The sequence below is a fragment of the Capricornis sumatraensis genome, chromosome 4 (genome assembly GCF_032405125.1).
Source record: "Capricornis sumatraensis isolate serow.1 chromosome 4, serow.2, whole genome shotgun sequence".
Lineage (NCBI taxonomy): Eukaryota > Metazoa > Chordata > Mammalia > Artiodactyla > Bovidae > Capricornis > Capricornis sumatraensis.
This window is the reverse complement of record NC_091072.1, coordinates 109,739,107-109,759,035: the sequence shown is the minus strand read 5'-3', so window position 1 is coordinate 109,759,035 and position 19,929 is coordinate 109,739,107. Positions and strand designations below refer to the sequence as shown.

At 34.8% G+C, this 19,929-nt stretch overlaps 1 protein-coding gene across 2 annotated transcripts in view; it reads left to right on the top strand.

Moving 5' to 3' along the window:
- WASHC3 (WASH complex subunit 3) overlaps nucleotides 1-19,929 on the top strand; it is a 55,177-nt gene that overhangs the window by 2,501 nt on the left and 32,747 nt on the right. Inside the window, exons 3-5 of one of the 2 annotated variants that reach the window (XM_068971800.1) lie at nucleotides 2,426-2,491; nucleotides 4,610-4,717; nucleotides 8,791-8,898. In XM_068971800.1, the coding sequence (XP_068827901.1) occupies nucleotides 2,426-2,491; nucleotides 4,610-4,717; nucleotides 8,791-8,898 (282 nt within the window). Of the gene's footprint in view, nucleotides 1-2,425; nucleotides 2,492-4,609; nucleotides 4,718-8,787; nucleotides 8,899-19,929 lie in introns of both variants that reach the window. The other variant, XM_068971798.1, reaches the window with a different exon arrangement.

Genomic DNA, 19,929 nt, shown 5'->3' with positions numbered 1-19,929 from the left:
GTTAGCTTTTAAAAAACTTTCTGGATACTGAACTACTTTGTAACTCTTCTAATGACTAGAACCAGGATAGGAGAAAAGTTAGAAGATGGAGAAAGGAAAGTAGTTGAATCTGACCCAAGTTACAGAGTTACTCAGGGTCCGTCTCCTCTTCCCTCACAAGTCTCCAGTAAGCATTTCTATTCTGGTCCTAATCATCAAAATCTTGTGGCAGTCCACAGGGACAGGGATTACAAATTTTAAATAGGAAGTACGTGGAGAACAGCGCAAGTTCTGCGCATAGCACAGGTAAGACTGAGTGGAAGTTTAACCTTATTGTAAATTTTAAAGTTAAAGGTATTCAGCAAACAGGGCAATCAGGTATATTTGACTCAGACTTGTAACATGCCTAGAATACTGGGATTTTAGTCATTTATAAATATTGTAAAACATTTCTTTAAAAAAAAAAAAAAACTTTAAATACAGGCAAAAGCTCTGAGAATTTTCACATGACCTAAAAAAAAATTTAGTGCTTATCTTCTATGTCCAATTTTTAGGCCCACCATCAGACTTCACCTTAAACCAAATAAGGTTTTGCTGAAAACCCTATTTACTGCTATAACTTTTACAACTGCTTTTAAAACTTTTACAACTGCTGGATTTAAGTGTCAGATGAAGCTTAGTAAAACCATCAGTTGCTTCCCTCTCTGGCTTCTAGGACATACTCAACCCAAAATGACTAATTGTTTCTGTTTTAAAGAACCGGATCTGCAAATGAGATATTTTACAAACCTGAAGTCCCACAGTGCTTTTTTTCCCATGTTCAACTTTTAGCTCCATATTTCTTCCTCTTTTTTTTTTTTTCCACTTGAGTAAAATGCACTGCCTTGCAAATAAGTAGGTGGTGCGTCAAGAACTCTTCAACTTTATCTGAAAAACTAGGAACCTTGTAAATTCCCCTATTGTCCCAACTCAAGATATTTCAGGTTTGCTTTAAATACTTATAAAGAGGATGGATGGTTAAATGGATGGGAAAGTAGACATACCTTTCTGTTTCCTCTCTGCTGAAACTTTCAAAGGTGGGGACAATTACTGTTATTGATCATGTTACTTATATCCATAGTCATCTACACTTCAGAGTAGTGGTTCTCAACCAGGGAACATTTGGCAATGTCTAGAAACATTTTTCGTTGTTGCAGTTGGGGAATTTTTGTGGCAATTAGTGGGTAGAGGTCAGAGATTCTGCTAACTATCCTATGGTGCACAGGATAGACGTTTACAACAAAGAATTATCCAGCCCAAAATAGAGCCAGTCAGTAGAGCTCAGTCAATAGAGCCAAGACTGAGAAACCTGCTTTCTGGTGCTCTAGGAGTATAGAAGGAAAATGCAGATGACATAAACATCATAGAAATGCGCTTTAGCAGCCCATAAATGAAACCAGGTGTATTTTGTCAAGGGACAGTGGCATTTTAGAAAGTACATATTTATGTGTATTATAACAGTAATTACATGGGAATAGACTCAAAAACATTTATTATGCTGAATAATCTTTGAAAAGCAGAGGTTCTTAATTTTGCCATGGATCCTTTGGCAGTCTAGTGAAATGAAATTAATGTTTTTAAATGCATAAAATAAAACGTGGGATTATAAATGATATCAAGGGCATACTTTAAAATGGAGAAGAACATGGCAACCCACTCCAGTATTCTTGCCTGGAGAATCCCACAGACAGAGGAGCCTAGCAGGTTACAGTCCATGGGGTTGCAAGTAGACATGACTGAGCGACTAACACACAACACATATATATGGCTAATTTAATGGTACAGAATAACTAGAGCATGATAAGCTCTTGCTTCTGGTTTATCTTGGGTTTTAATGGTTGGTTGATTCCTTTTGCTTTTTTCGTATTCTTTTTTTTTCCTCTGTTTTAATTCTTCCCAACATTAACTACTTATCTTCCAATATCATCTTCTTTTCAAACTTGGAAAGTTTGAATTCGGGACTAATTGTATATATTTCTGTGTTTAAGTGATATACAAAGGCAGACCCTGCTCCTTTCTGTTTGGGGCTAGTTTTTAATCCTGTGTTCTATGAAGAATTCCTTCATTCAGCAGCAAGTAATTATCGGGCTTCTGTTAAGTGTCAAGTACTGCTCTGGTCACAAGGGGTATAACAGTGAATAAAAAACTCTGTCTTCAGAGGAGTTTACATTCTGGTCCCAGTGATTGATTATGGCTCTGATAATGAGTTTCATAAGACTGAAAATGTAACAGCTTCTCTATGAATACAGTTTTATAAAATAACCATGAAACATCCTAATAAAGATAATTGAATACTTGAGTTTCAATTCTTACTCTTGTGAATAAGAGAGTAGTATATTAGAAAATCACAAATATTTTAACCATAGTTTTTAACTTTATCCTTTTGTTTCTACTCTTTCTTTTTCAGAAACTAGCAGACCTTTCTCTTCGAATCCAGCAAATTGAAACAACTCTCAATATTCTAGATGCAAAGGTTTGTATTTCTGAATAATTTATAGGATAAACTTGCTCTACATATATCAACTTTCTCAGTTGCATTTAACTTTAATTGTATTTAGGAATGAATTCAACTTAGCTCCTGCATCCATGATGTGGTGCAGTGCTTTCATTTGTTTAATTTATTATAATTGCAAAGGAAATATCTTCATTATGAACCACTAACTGAGTCTGTTTAAATATACACATGGGTCAAGGTTTCTTTCATTATTTAATCAAAAACATAATGAGTAACATGTTAACAAATTGAATGTTGTATAGTTTGCTTCATTTAATGGAAAACTCACAATTATCTTAATAGTAGTCATAGATAACACAGGAAAAAAATTCTGTAAAACTTTACATGTCTTCAGAACAAAATTTGGAGAAAATCTCAGCTATTTTCCATTTGTAAATATATTAAATGCTAGTGAGTAGTACCAGTTCTGATGTCAGATATCACAAAAGGTAACTGTCATATAAAAGCAAAAATAGAAGGTTGTTTCAGTTTGAAAGCTTGCAGGTTTTGTGTGCTTTTCTTGTATATAAAATAATGGAGATGCTAATATATTTTTGTGACTTTGTTCTTTTATCAAAAAAAATTGACCTGAAAAAATATTTATTGACTATTTATAATCCATGGGCTTGCCAAGAGTTGGACACGACTGAGTGACTGAACTGAACTGAAGGAAGTGAAATTACTAATATCTTCTAGCATAGGGATCAGAATGTCTGGTTTATGCTTTCTACATCTTCCTGTGGTCTTCAGCTACTGTATTTCCCTCAGAACATTTCTTTAGCTTGTAATTTAGGATATTTGGCCTTGAACATGTTCAAAATAGTTTCTTAGCAGCCATACCCACTTGAAACTATTAGGGCCATAGCCACTGTGCTAAATACTGTCATCAGTCAACAGTTTTCAATGAATATTGTTGCTTTAGATCTTATTGCCATTGTTTTTTCATTATTCTTTATTATGAATATGTATATTATTTTAATGTTTGTGGAATTCTTAAGTTAGAGTCCACGGTCACAAGTTAAGTTGCCATGTGGACAGGTTAACCTTAATTATTTCCATGACCATAGAGTTAATCCTCAAAGTTAGCCAAACATTTGACAGATGTGTGTCACTGATACCAGGATGAAATCAGAAAAGAATGTTTGCATGGATCTTGGAAATCCAACCTAAAATGCTTAACCACTGACATCATGCTCATTTTTTATGTATGGAAACTAACACATTGTAGTAACATAAAGTGATATTACTAAAGAAAGAAGAAAAGAATAAGCTGCATCATATGTTAACATGTGGCAAGAGTTTTCTCATTTCCCAGATTATTCAAACTTAAAATGTGCTACAGAGCACATTTTGAAGGGGAACAAAATATATTTAATCAAAATCTTTTTACAAATTTGGGATGTAAGTTTTCTCATCCCCCACTGTACAGGTGAGAAAATTGAGGCCTAGGAAGATTTGCACAGGGTTACATATGTTGTCGGAGAAGGCAGTGGCACCCCACTCCAGTACTCTTGCCTGGAAAATCCATGGACGGAGGAGCCTGGTAGGCTGCAGTCCATGGGGTCGCCAAGAGTCGGGCACGACTGAGCAACTTCACTTTCACTTTTTACTTTCATGCATTGGAGAAGGAAGTGGCAATCCACTCCAGTGTTCTTGCCTGGAGAATCTCAGGGACAGGGAAGCCTGGTGGGCTGCCATCTATGGGGTCGCACAGAGTCGGACACGACTGAAGCGACTTAGCAGCAGCAGCAGCAACATATGTTGTGACTTAAACCTTGGCAATCTGACTCCAAAGCCCATGCTCTCATTCCTTACACTAGGATTCCTTATTAAAAAAATAATAATTCCTAAGAAAGAATGGTGACAACCTAAATTAGATTAGTGAAAAATTCTTCAAAAATACTTTATTTGTCAGTCCCTTTCACTTTTAAGTAGTTGATGACATGGAGAATTTCAACCAAAGATGAGATTTTATGAAACCACTTCTATAGCTTTAAAACTTAAGAAAACTATTTGAAACACAACACATACTTAGAAACTCACTCTTTAAAGATCTAATATTATCCTCATATACCAACATTAATTTTCTCCTCTCAGTTATCATCTATCCCGGGCCTAGATGATGTCACATTTGAAGTATCTCCTGTAAATGTCACTAGGATCACAAATGGAACACATTCTGAAGCCACTTCAGAGCAATCACAGGTATGTAATTAAGTTCCAGGAAGCATGAGCACCTCTTCTTGGGTGAACCAGATAGACCAAATCTGCAGGTTCAAATAAAGAAGTTAAATAAAAATATAGCACTTGACTAATAATATTTTAAACTTTAAGATAAAAAATACAGTTTGAAAAAAGTTATTAGCTTTTCATTTTGTTATTCTGAACAGTTTCCTGAAGTTAATATTTTTCTTGCCTATAAAACAGAAATTTGACCTATACAGGACTAGGAATAATCTTGAATATAACTACTTTCTTCAAGTTCCCTCTGGAAATTTTTTTCTTGGTTCTTGTAAGAAATGTGTCTTTTAAATGTTTTAGTATGACATTTTCACACATGAATAAAAATAGAATAGTTCAGTGACTAACCAAGTGCCCGTTACCTGGATTCACCAGTTGAGATTTTGTTGCAATTGCTTCATCTGTCTTTTTTTGTCACTGAAGTGAATTCCAGGCATCATATCTTTTCACCCATGTATAATTCCCTGAGCATCTGTGAAAAGTTCTGACATTTTCTTGTATAACCACAATGCCTTTATCATATACAATATAATGAGCAATAATTCCCTGATAATATCTAACTCTTTGTTACCAAAACTCTGCTCCATGGGCCAGCAACCTACCTGAGAACTTGTTAGAAATACAGAATCTCAGGTTCCACCCCAGACCCACTGAGTCAGAATTTTCATTTTAATTAGATCATATGTGATTTGAAGGCTCTTGAAATTTGAGAGGTCCTAATCTAAGAAACACCACTTGTCTCAAAAAGCGTGTTTGGGGAGTTGATTTGTTCAAATCAGCGTCCTTGTAAGGCCTGCACTTTATGTTTGGCTCTTATGTTTTAATGTTCATTTATGCTCTGTAAAAATTTAAATTGTATATTACTTTTTATTTCAAGAAATAAAAATTCTTCATTGTTTAAGAATAATTGCTAGTGTATCTCAGTGAGGTATTAAAATCCAAAATAAGATAATCACTAAAATGGTGGTCTAACAAGTAATACCAAACAAACAGACTTCCTATGTATATGGAATTTTGCATTTGTACCTGGAGGTACTTTTTATGGGATATCTTTTAGATCATTATGACGTTTACTGTGATTATAATACCTCCCATGTAAAGGTTTCTGACTGTATGTGTGGTGTGTTAAGTGCTTTTTATAAATTAACTCATTTAATTCTCACAACAGCCCTATGAAGTAAATACTTTTATCAGTTCTATTAATACTTTACAGGTATGTCAAATGAGATACACAGAAGTTAACTTGTTGAAGGTCAGACAATAAATGTAAGAACTAGAATTTTTACCCAAACAACCTGGTGTCAAGAATCCTATCTCTTATCTCCTACACTGCACTGTCTCTAGCACCTGTGTTGAATTCATAAAACATAACTCACTCCATATTCTTGCATGGAAAATTTCATGGACAGAGGAGTCTGGCGGGCTGTAGTCCATGGGATCACAAAAAGTCGGCCACAACTGAGCTACTGAGCACATGTGGTCCAAGGCTCTGTGTGGGAGGAGCTATAATTTAGAAATATTGTATATTTGGTGGATGAATTAGATGACTGTTTACTTAACAGTTAGGGCTTCCCTGATAGCTCAGTTGTAAAGAATCCACCTGCAATGCAGGAGACCCCAGTTTGATTCCTGGGTTGGGAGGATCTCCTGGAGATGGGAAAGGCTACCCACTCCAGTATTCTGGCCTAGAGAGGTCTATGGGGTTGCAAAGAGTCAGACATGACTGAATGACTTTTGCTTCACTTCGCTTTACTTAACAATTAGGTATTAGAAAATTTAACATCCATTTAATTAATATAACAAATTCCATTGTGATGATCACTGGAATATATATAATATACAAAAATAAATTCAAATGTTTAGAGGAGTTTTAACTTTACAAGGTTTTATCAATTAAAGATAAACCATCCTTTTTCTAAAACAAGGCATATGTAAAAGCTATTACATGTTTCCATTCTACCTAGTAGGTATTCTTGGGTGGATACTAGCCATTATTATATTTCTATAAATTTATAAAATGATATCTGACTTTCAGTATTAACTTTTCCAGGTGTTACTGTGCACACCCATATATAATATGTATTTAAAACTTGGACAATTGTGTTGGTCTTGCCTATTTAAAGTCTCAAAAAATTGATTATAAGTAATCACAACTGAATTATCTAAAATTCAGAATTACTTGATATTCTGGCAATTTTATTGAAAAATAGTTATTAATTCATTGGAGGATTTATGAAGTACTGTTGGCTTCCTGAATTTAAAAAATATGATAAAGTTGTGTATTGATTGGCTTAATATAACTGTTCAGCATGTTCTTAATATTGAAATCAACTCTTTATTTCTCTCTGTTGTTTTTAATTGGTATATTTTATATAAAATATTTTGAAATGGACTGAAGTATTGCTTAACACAGAATTTCCATTGACATTACAGTCAACTTGCTTATCAGTTAAAAGATAATCATGAACTTTTTTTAAATCATCCATTCATTGCAAGCTCCAATCTATATATGAGTCAAAGACCCAAGGTTTGCATAGTGATTTTTCTGTACCTTTAATTTCATGGTTCAGATCTTATCATTACTCACAGTAGAACATCTAATTGTACAGATTGAGATTAATTTCAGAATAAAATGAAGGACCGTTGAGAGATACGATAGAAGATTTAATGGGTCATACAAATAGCAAAGGTGTAAGACCTGATATAATTAAACCTTGTTGAGGTCTTGGTTATTAGGCTGAAGTTAAAGGCTGAGTTTTAAAATCTAGTGGTCTTATATGTAATTACCATTTGCTCCATTGTGCTATTGTATGAGTTTATTGTCCTTATTTTTTTAAAGACATACATGGGTCTTGTTGAAATTTTTTGTTTAATTAAATGTTTTGGATGTTTTGTAATTAATGCATTTTGCAGATGGATGTGTATATGTATATACATATTTATACACACACACATATATGCAGTTTTGTACACTTGACCCTGTCATATAACTGGAGTAACCTAAAGAATTTGGGGATATTTTACTTGCTTCAGCATTTAAAAGAGATTTAATCTATATTTGAATTATCTGAGGGAAAACCTTAACATATAATTTATATTCTAATAACTATGAATACTGAAAGATATTTTTTTATTTATTTATACTTCAGCAGAGCTATGCAGACATAAAGTTGATAGCATTCAGTTAAGGAACTACCCTTAATGCTAACATACAGTAAGTCACTAAGTGGACTTACTATAAATGTTTAAGTTGATAGAAAAATCAAGAACTATATACAGACAGTCTTGGCTTTGCACTTAAATAAAGATAGGATTCCAGTTTGGATGAGTTACCGTTTACACGGTACCACGCAAAGTTGAGAACTGCCTATATGATAAAACCATTTTTATCCAAATTCTTCATTATAAGTAGTATTTATGATCTTAACCACTCTTTGGAGAATATTAATAATTCCATAAGTAGCTGAAATATATATAAACATAATTTTGTTTGAGAAATGAGCTTCTCTTCCACAAATTCTCCAGGCCTTGCCTTTAGAGATGTTAGAATAGCCATATCCACTTAGAACAAGATTATTCAATGAATGAGAAGTATAATTGTGTAGATGGTATAGATACCTAGAAAACCGATTTTCTGTCCACTGGAGTTGAACAATTGACAAATCAAATAGCTTTACTAGCTTTATTAAAAGTTTTATTAAAATAATAGGTCCATCAATAATTCATGTTTTGTATCCATACTCGAGGGACAAGTAAAGCAGAATTTTAATTTTTAATGCCTTGAATATGTTTGCACTTTTGTGGGAACAATATAGTGTTGACATTACATGTAACTTCCTCTGCAATCTTATTTGAATATTTGTAAATATTTGGAAACATATATCCTGTAATTAAATTATTGGTATTTAAATTTAGAATATGATTTTTTCTGATATTGTTTGCTTTAGAATAATAAAAAGAAACATCCCTTTTAAGTAACATGATGGACCCCTTTTGTGAATTGTCTAAAGATTTATACACCATGCTCTCTACAGCAGAACAGTTTACAAGACTCTGGACCACAGGAAAGTGAAGTAACACCAGAAAATATCTTAACTGTAGCCAAGGATCCAAGATATGCCAGATATCTCAAAATGGTTCAAGTGGTAAGCTGATTTGGTCTATCTTCTCTGTCTTGCAGCCTCCTTTGAAATTCTTAACCCTGGAGGTTTCATTGTTATTTTTTCAATCTGAGAAAACTGCTAAACCAAGTGACCAAGTTTTCTATCCTCTTACTTCTTTCCTATGTTTAATGAATGCCCTGATAAAGAGTAAGCAAAAGTCAAATCTTTCTAATGAAAACTGATCTCACACTTCAAATTAGTATAGTTTGATATAGATTTATGTAAACTTTTTGCCTTTCATAATCTTTGCAAATTTTGAATGTATATCAGAAGAATCAAAGTGAATTATTCACTTAGTACATCACACAGCTTAATTTCCTATATTCTAACACATGGGTTTTTTGTGTATTTTTATTCTGAATTTCACCTATCAATAGTTTGGTTCACAGAAAAGAGCATAAGTTACTTGGCATATAAAGCAATGCTTTTAATATTATGACTTGAGAATGGGTAATTTTTCTAAGAAATCATCATTACATGGTATGACATAAAAAAATATAACACAATATTTGCTGTTTTGTAACAGCAGAAGTTAGTTTCTTTTAATTCCTGTAGAAAGTCCTATTACAGCAGTGGAAGGAGCTAACTGTCCTTTTTCAGTTGATCAAAAAATTAATGCTTTTGTAAAATTTTATTATCAGGCACAAGAAGTATACTAACATTAAATAAGAACAGTTTTGCTGACCTTGGCATTATCACCAAAATAATTTAAAAACAAAGACTATCTGACAACTAGAAAGAGTAGATTGGCTTATTGAGAAGCTACAGTGGTGACAATGGAGAAAAGAAAGTACATTCACTTTTTCTAACTATCAGAAGAAATGGCTTTGTCACTTTCAAAATTCTTCATTGGCAGTCAAAACTCTGGGTTTTAGGCTTTGAGGAGAGAAAGACAGACTTTGGAGTGAAAATATATAAATTTTTTAAACTAATAAAGATAAAATGGCACTAGTTTGAGTGTGAATCATGATGAATGAATTTTTAAAACTAGAACCGATGAAAGCTTAAGCTAAGCTTAAAATATGAACTGTTAAAAACTATGTCTCTGACTCTTTCAAACAAAAGAAAACTCAAAAGTTTTAGAGTAACTCTGAAAGGCTTTTTATTTAGTCTCTTCTTGCCTAACTGATATAATTAGGAAATAGTAAAATCTGCTTTGTATCTGTAAGACTACCTTGAAATATTTAATGAAAGACCCTATCTTAGGGTAACTGTTATATTCTTAATACATTGCCTCAAATTTTACAAGAACTTGAAAAACTCTCAATCCCCTTTTTCAGTGTAAATTCATTGTCCATTTATTCCACAAATATTTATTAAACACTTGTTCTAAAGTACCATATTAAGTATTGCCTAGATTTATTTAGCCAGCTAAGGTTTCCAGATACCACTTGACATTTTTATTTTGTTATTAATTACTTAGACAACTTTCACTGCTTTTCAGAATCTCATATATAACATATATGTTTGTATGTATATCTGTAAATGGATTCTTTACATATTCATTCTTCTAATCATATAGCTATCATCTCACTAGGAATAACAGTCAAAGTCCTTCACAGGCCTGTTAGATCTTACACAATTCAGCTCCCTTATTACCTTTTTAATCTCTTTATCTTCACTCTCTGTGCTCCAGCTCTATAGGCCTCCGTGGTGTTCCTTAAATAAATCGATGGACAGTTGCCTAACTCAGGGCCATTGCATCTGTTCTCTCTCCCTGAAACACTTTTCCCGAATATCTTTAACATTTTTTCCTTTTATTACTTCAAATATTTGCAGCAATATTACCTTCTTTCTGGTCCCACTCCCTTGACTCCTTCCCAACTGTATTTTTCTTCATATGACCATTCAATTATGTGCAAAATACTACATATTTTACATACATTATTGGTGTCTCTCCTGCTTCTAGAATATAAACTCCACAAGGGTGGGGAATTTTTTGTTTACTTTAGCATTCCCAGATCCTAGAACCATACCAGGCACATAGGATACACCTATGAACGAAAATGAAATGCCAGTTTAACCTTTGATAGGTTTTGGTGATAGATTACTTTTTTTACACTAGCTCAGTGATCTTCAGAGTAAGAAACTTTCTGGATACAGGTTGCTAGTTCCCACCCATTAAACGAGAATCTCTGCAGTTGGGACTTGGAGCCAGAGCATATGTGTTTTGGAAAATGCTCTTCTGATTAAGAACTGTTTACAAATATTTTACACTGTTTTATAACATCATTCAAGTAATTTTTATCTAAAAACATTTAAGAAGCAATAAATTGTTGTTTTTCTTATTTTTAAAAATATTTCCTTATTTTTTAAACTATTTTTTAAAACTGTAGTTTTTTAAACTATCTTATTCTATAGTGGTACCTGGCTCTTAGCTCAAGCGCATCCTTTTTGTTTGGTGTGGCCATGAGCAGGAGTTTAATTTCTTCTGCCTCAGTGTTTTTGCTGTTTTTAACCCAACATTCTTGATTTTAGTCCTCTGCCTCCTCCTGCCTTTGGTACGGGTGTTTCTAATTCCTAAACATTTCCAGGGTTCTGGAAGTGCTGCTTCTTTGTGGTATCCTCCTCTTCAGGCACATGGACTTGGCCTTCCTTTGCTCTGCTAAGTCATCATTCTTTTATCTGCTTTTAATTTCCATTTATTGTGGTTCATGGATGCCTCTTAGTCATTAAAATTGGAGTTCATGTTATTTCTTTTTTGCCTTAGTATTTGGGGGTAATAATTTTCAAGAAGAAAGCAGGGACCAACATCTTTGCTTTGAAATTATAAGTTCATCCAAGTTAAATTTAATTTTATTGTTTTTAGTTCAGTGTGCCAACCTGTATCCCAGAACCTTATTACCCAACTTTTGTATCCTATTGCTCCCTGTCCTACATTTCATTCTTCAGAGAAAACCACAAAACTTCCTCAATATAAGCTCCATGCTTTTCCACCTCTGGGTCTCGATCCTCCTCTTGATCACTACCTGTCCAAATGCTACTCATCTGACCCATTCCTATGAACACTTTGACTAAATTACCTAGGATCCTGAACCCACTGACATATAAAGCCAGAGGTGATGTCTCCCTTCATTTATCTGTTCAACCACTTTATCTGTTATTTTTTTATCACTTCATATCTTGTTCCTTGATAATTTAAAAATATTTATCTACTGTGTTGAAAAGAAAATCATGAGCAAAAGACCTATGCCTTGACCAATCTTTATATTCACTTTAACACCTTGCTTATAAGGTTGCTCAATCAATATCTGTTTTTTTGTTGTTGTTCTTTTTTGTTTTTGTTTGACCACACTGAGTGGCATGTGGGATCATACTACCCTAGTCAGGGATCAAGCCACCACCTCCTGAAGTGGAAGTGTGGAGTCTTAACCACTGGACCACCAGGGAAGTCCCAATATTTGTTGAATGTACTATTTTATCCTGCATATTAACTCTTTCCCAGTTTGTATCTGCTGGAAGTGTATAAATGTCCTATTTTTTCAAGTTATTGATTTAAAATATTTTATAGACCCAAACCAAAGATAGACCCTCAAGGTTGATGTGAACTTGCTGATCGTTACTCTTCAGATGAGTTACTAAGCTATCTATAAATCCACTATTTTTCCTGTCTCCTAAGAATATCATGAGTGACCTTCAAAACATCCAACTGCAGATGTGGCAGCTTGTTTGACAGAGCCCAGAATTGTCTTCCATTGGCATGGTCACTCTAGACTTCTTGTCACTTCTGCATCATCATTCAGTTCTGGCTTTTTGTTTAAACTTAAGTATGAAATCATTAAATCAGTTCCTCTCATTGCTTCCTTTGTTGAAGGATGCAGGAGAAGGCAATGGCACCCCACTCCAGTACTCTTGCCTGGCAAATCCCATGGACAGAGGACCCTGGTGGGCTGCAGTCCATGGGGTCGCTGAGAGTCGGGCATGACTGAGCATCTTCACTTTCACTTTTCACTTTCATGCATTGGAGAAGGAAATAGCAACCCACTCCAGTATTCTTGCCTGGAGAATCTCAGGGACAGAGGAGCCTAGAGGGCTGCCGTCTATGGGGTCACACAGAGTCGGACACGACTGAAGTGACTTAGCAGCAGCAGCAGCAGTTTTCAACAGGGTAACTTAGGAGTCTGTCAGATGCTCTGATTTGACTGAAATTAAAGCTGCCAGTACATATAAAGAGCTAATGTCACCTCCCCATCATGGTTGTATCTTATCCTTGTGTTTGTTTGCAACCTGTTTCAGGAAAACTTGACCTAAATCCTCCATCTGATCAGGCAACCAAAAAGTATGTCCCCTCTGGTAATACAGCCTTTACCTTATTTTAACTTAGCTTGATGATTCCTTTATCCCATGTTCAAGAATCTCCATGTAGTTTATATGAATTGGTTTAAAGGTATTTTGGTTTAAAGGTATCTTCTGCTTTTCCATTATATAACATTGTAACATACTCCTTTCAAATGTCAGTTGCCATTCATGAATTCCTTCCCACTAATGTTAGTCCCTGAAATTTACTTACTTTGAAATTTCAAGTTTGCTATGTACAAATACACACACTTTTTTTTAGGTGGTTGGATTTGTTTTCTATTTGTTTATATCTTTTAACTTGATACTTCTTCTACTTTATTTTTCTCTCCTATGATGTTTTGATTGTTCATAGTCTCAGAGTTTTAGTTGAGGAGTTTTCTTATCCTTTGATTTCAGTTTAAAGCCCCTTGATCATACCTGTGGGTCTTGCTAAGCACAATTTTGGTTCTTCTAAATTACTTAACACTTTTCCAGGAGTATAATCATTCCAGTGTCATAAGTCATCCCCTAAAATATGATTCAGCAACATGTGCATAGCTAGTTGTGGTTCCTTTATCATTGTCTTTACAAAACTATAGCTTTAAAGTACAATACCACCCTCCTTTAGAAAACACCTCACGCAAGTGGAGAAGAGTCATTAGAGACCCTTTGCAATCTGTGGCATTGAATCCTTCAGTTTCTGTCATTAGCATGCGAATAATCTAGATAGCTTTGTATCTCTGTACTCCAGGATAGTAAATTACCTTCCTATTCTAAACAGTTGTTTATTCTTCCAAGATGATTCAGTTCCTTGACAGTGACTGAGAGCAAGGAATATAAGAAAGAAAAATAAATTTGATGTCAGAGCCTAACCCCAGCTAATTCTAGAGGGTAGCTTTATTAGAAATTATCTTATCAATACTAGAAAATGATTCACTTTCCCAACAAGGTTGTAGATTTTCATTAAAATGCCCATTTTTTTTCTCAATTTCTGAGAGTAAGATTTTCTTGCCTACCCACTTATTAAAAATTTAGTTATTAACATAGAGAAAGACCATATCAGCATAATTCATCAAATGAGTTTTACTTTGTCTTATTGTTATGATCTTAAGTGAGAAGGAAATGGCAACCCACTCCAGTACTCTTGCCTGGAGAATCCCATGGAGGGAGGAGCCTGGTAGGCTATAGTCCATGGGGTTGCAAAGAGTCAGACACGACTGAGCAACTTCACTATGATCTTAAGTAGTTTGTCACTCACCATAAACATTACTACATGTTATCAAAGCTGAATTTTAGAAGCCTGCGTTCTAGAATTTAAGGAATTGTTTGTACAAAAATAGGAAAGAGAGCATGGTCTGCAGAAAACCTGTCTTTCTGAAAGAAATCTCTATATACCAACAGTAAAAATAAATCTACTCCTAAGATCCCCAAAATAATCATTCTGTACTCAAAAGGGAGTTAACAGTGCTGCAGGACACTGATATGAGGGCAGTAATATGATTTCTCTCGTTTTTAATTGTCTTTATATTTTTGTCATTTAAAATTTGAGTTGCTGCTCCATAACCAGTGCCATTTTTTTGTGAATTAATTTATTTTAATTGGAGGCTAATTACTTTACAATACGTAGTGGTTTTCGCCATACATTCACATGAATCAGCCATGGATATACATGTGTCCCCCGTCCTAAACCTCCCTCCCACATCCACCCCCATCCCATCCCTCAGGGTCTTCCCAGTGCGCCAACCCTGAATGCCCTGTCTCATGGATCGAACCTGGACTGGTGATCTGTTTCACATGTGGTAATATACATGTTTCAGTGCTATTCTCTCAAATCATCCCACTCTTGCCTTCTCCCACAGAGTCCAACAGTCTATTCTTGACATCTGTGTCTCTTTTGCTGTCTCGCATATAGGGTCATCGTCACCATCTTTCTAAATTCCATATATATGCATTAATATACTATATTGGTGTTTTTCTTTCTGACTTACTTCACTCTGTATAACAGGCTCCAGTTTCATCCACCTCATTAGAACTGATTCAAATGCATCCTTTTTAATAGTTGAGTAATATTCCATTGTGTATATGTACACACAGCTTTCTTATCCATTCATCTGCTGATGGACATCTAGGTTGCTTCCACATCCTGGCTATTGTAAACAATGCTGCGATGAACATTGGGATACACGTGTCTCTTTCAATTCTGGTTTCCTTGGTGTGTAGGCCCAGCAGTGGGATTGCTGGGTCATATGGCAGTTCTATTTCCAGTTTTTTAAGGAATCTCCACACTGTTCTCCATAGTGGCTATACTAGTTTGCATTCCCACCAACAGTGTAAGAGGGTTCCCTTTTCTCTGCACCCTCTCCAGCATTTATTGTTTGTAGCCTTTTTGATCACAGACATTCTGACCAGAGTGAGATGATAGCTCACTGTGGTTTTAATTTGCATTTCTCTGATAATGAGTGATGTTGAACATCTTTTCATGTGTTTGTTAGCCATCTGTATGTCTTCTTTGGAGGAATATCTGTTTAGTTCTTTGGCCCATTTTTTGACTGGGTTGTTTATTTTTCTGGAATTGAGCTGCATGAGCTGCTTGTGTAATTTTGAGATTAATTCTTTGTCAGTTGCTTCGTTTGCTGTTATTTTCTCCCATTCTGAAGGCTGTCTTTACACCTTTCTTATAGTTTTCTTTGTTGTACAAAAGCTTTTTAAGTTTAATTAGGTCTCACTTGTTTATTTTTGCTTTTATTTCCATTACTCTGGGAGGTGAGTCATAGAGAATCCTGCTGTGATTTATGTCGAAGAGTGTTTTGCCTGTTTTCCTCAAGGAGTTTTATAGTTTCTGGTCTTATGTTTAGATCTTTATTGAGTTTATTTTTGTGTATGGTGTTAGAAAGTGTTCTCGTTTCATTCTTTTACAAGTGGTTGACCAGTTTTCCCAGCACCACTTGTTGAAGAGATTGTCTTATCTCCATTGTACATAAGCAGTATCTTATACCTGTAATCCCGCATATGCTGTTTCTCATCTTTTTCCAAAATCTTAATGCTTACTAGGCCCTCAACCCTCTTGTAATCCTTGCTTTTCCTTCCTTCCTGAATTATTACTTAGAACCATGCCATTCTCTCTCAGAAGACAGTGAGTGTGTTTCTCAAGCTCTTTTAGCTTCTCCATTTGTATAGAAGTTTGAATTTTCTGACTTCCAATGTAGTGATCACTTGGAAGACACAGAAAATCCTATAACTTACAAACACAAACTTAAAAAAAAAAATTCAGGCTTTCTGGGTATCAGGATGGACTACAATCTTTTCTAGCTTTCTTTGTAAGCTACCCTGAAAACTTCCTCTTCCCGCGTCCTAGATATCTCCTGGAGTATGCTACTTTTATATTAAAATTGGCCTTGCTTCTCTTGTCACATCCCTGTAAATCCACTTTAGAGATGAGGTAATTAAAACGGCTTAATTGATATAAACTGCTTTAAACAGAAGCCAACAAAGTCTTTTAAAAATCACAAGTACCAATGCACAGGGAAATAAACAGTACCTTGGTTTTCAGTCTCATTTGTTTTTTCTTTCACCCCTGGATTAGTACCTTCTGTGAGATGCAAGAATGACTACAGTTCCAGGAACCCCTTACCTCTGAGACCATTCAGGTGCCTCCGAGGACACCCAGATCTTTACCCTGTACTTCTGGATGCATCATGGTATACTTTCTTAGCTTTGTCACTCAATCCCATGTGACCATATTCTGACCATATTGCCTCTTAAGATCTCAGTCCCTTCATTCATAAAACGATATCTAAAATTCTTTCTAGATTTTTGACCCATTAATTGATCTCCAAATTGGATCTCATTATTAACGAATGTTCCTGGAACACCTGCTGGCTTTTTCTGATTTTTTTTTTCCTTTTAAAGCAAGTTTTGCACAAGATTTTTCAGTGAGTAATACTGTTGTGTTCCAAATGTGGCAGATAATTGATTCTGATTTAACATTTGTTGTCATAATAGTGCAGCACAAGTCTTTACTAAATTACATATTGCATTTATAACTTAACTGGAATTGTGTGCCTAGATCACTTTTCCAACAATTTCCCCCTTTTTTACTGGCAGAGCTTGGTGAATACTTTGCCAGTAATAAATTGTTCATTGGGAAAATCCGACTTCCACATTAAGAAGCTAATGACTTGTATTTTTTGAAACCATATTTGCCAAAACAGTCTCTTCGGACACTTAGTTTTTTGTTTTTTTGTTTTAAGCTCTGTTTTCTTTGGCTGGATTTAAATGTGAATTGAATAATCTCCTTGGTTCTGATGGTTCTGATGCATCTGTTGCCAGCCTGGATGTTGGCCTGGGGAAATGTGACTTCCATTACCTAAGGAAAGCATCTCCAGCTGATTCTTAAAATGTGCATCAAGAAATTATACACCTTGGACCTGGGGAAACTAATCAAGCATAAAGTAGAATACTTTCTAGGTTTTTAAGAGTGGTTCAGGGCTTTAAAACCTCCTTTGTGATATGACCTCCATGTGACTTATCATGGTGTAGAGAGTTCCAGGATAGGTTTCTCATCACTGATTAACAATATAGTCAAAAGGAGGAGCTGCTGGTTCATATGTAGTCAAAGGTATGAAAAGCACTATTGCAGATGTAGTTTTAACAACTCTATGTCACTTTTAAAAAATTTTTAATTGTGTAGGTATTTTAATATGTGTTTTGTTTCCTTTATAATAGCTAAAGTTTACTGATCAGTACCAAGGTCAATATTTTTTCATTACATAAAGGTTTAGGGGCAGTTTTCTCTGGTGTTTTAGTATCACACTATTCATTGAAGGTAAAAGCTGGCATGGACAGTGACTGATTACCCACACATATGAATGTAGATAAAGAAAAGATAAAAGTGAACATATTTGTCTGTTTAATTGTGTAATTTAGCCAACTTTGAAAATGGAAAAGGGAAAATATTTTTCCTTCCCAGTTACATTTCCATTTGACTATAACTTTCTTTCCATTTGAAAGAAAGAAGCAAAGCTTAGCAGAATGATAAACCACATGAGTAGTTACTTTGAGTTGACATTAAGTGGAACTCAGGGCTTTCTAGGTGGTGCAGTGGTAAAGAATCCACCTGCCAGTGCAGGAGACAGTTCGATCCCTGGGTCAGGAAGATCCCCTGGAGAAGGAAATGGCACCCCACTCCAGTATTCTTGCCTGGGAAATCACACGGACAGAGGAGCCAGATGGACTGTAGTCCATAGGGTATATAGGCAAAGATTCGGACACAACTGAGCACTGAGCACACACAGTGGAACTCAGTGACCACAGTTATCCTGTTTCCTCTACATTCTGTCTTTCACCAAACGAAAGATTGGATAAAGATTTTTCCTAAGCTAATGTGACAATTAGCTGCCAATGGAGAGCCCCTGAGGTAACAACCCATGCTTTGCCATGACCTGAGTAATTAGAAAACCTAGAAACAGGTACTTTTCGTTGTACTTGGCAAAGAAAAAAAAAAGCACTACTGAAATTACTTATTCTCTGCTAAAGTCAGTGAACCAGCCTCTAAGGAAACCACATGTAAAGAATTATCATGCCAGTTTTCCAGATTATGATTTTTCAATATTTTAGCTGTCTTTTGAATCCTTCCCATGTTGTCTTGAAATTGAAAGTTTGGAAGGTCAGAACCAGTCTTGCCATGAACACATGTAAAGTTAAGAAATTTTGCTTTTGTGATGTATTTGCTCTTATGTTTATTCCTTGCTATTTTATTTTTCTTACATGTTTTTGTTAGAGCAGTAAACAATAGTACTGCTAAATTCATGTTCGAAATTTTTTGCTTTTCCTTCTGTATCTGTTTTCCTGATTTCTTGTTTTCCTTACAACACTGAAGGGAATGCGTGTAGTGGGCAGAGACTACTAAGTTGAATGGTTGTCAGTATCCATTTGGTGATTCACCTGCCTTGATGCTTATCTGTTCCTCATATAATCTTCACTAATACCACTTTTGCCCATAACCATACAGCTCAGAATGTTAATGCTTCCATATTTTTTCATTATAGCTATCCTTGTGTAGCCTTCAGTTGCCATGAAAGTATTGATTTCAATAATTTGTTTATGGGAACTAGTTGTTTAACCATAACTATTTTTATTTATGGTGTTTATAATCTCTAGAAATGTATACATGTTTTGAACTGTATACTTCAGGAGAGTTTAGAATTCTTAGTCATATTTGATGCACACATCAACAAGCTGATCTACACAGATTCCTGAGTTGTAGAGGGTTATTTGGCTACTGTATGAACTCTTTGTTGTTTAGTGATGTATCAGATAATTTGAATTAATGTAAATAAAAACTTTTTAAAGGAGGAATAAGTGCCACATAAGAGAATTGGGAACACAAAATAATCTTCTTTTAAAAATAATTGATAAGATAATAAATATAGGATTCTGAATTTGTCACATCAGTTTTTCTTAAGAGTAGATATGAAAAGATTATATTTCTGCAAGAATTTATTCTCTACATCATATTTTGTATCTTCAGTCTCATAAGTAAAATAATTCAGGTAATGTGTGGGACAGCTTATCTGAAACAGTTCTTTCAGATTTAATTCCTTGTTTCAGTTTATTTATTTTGCTAAGCACCAATAAACTTTACTTCATCTGCATTACATTCATTATAACACCATAATAGTGCACAAAAGAAAGAAAAAGAAGTAGAAGTAAGCAATCTAATAAAGGGGAGATAAT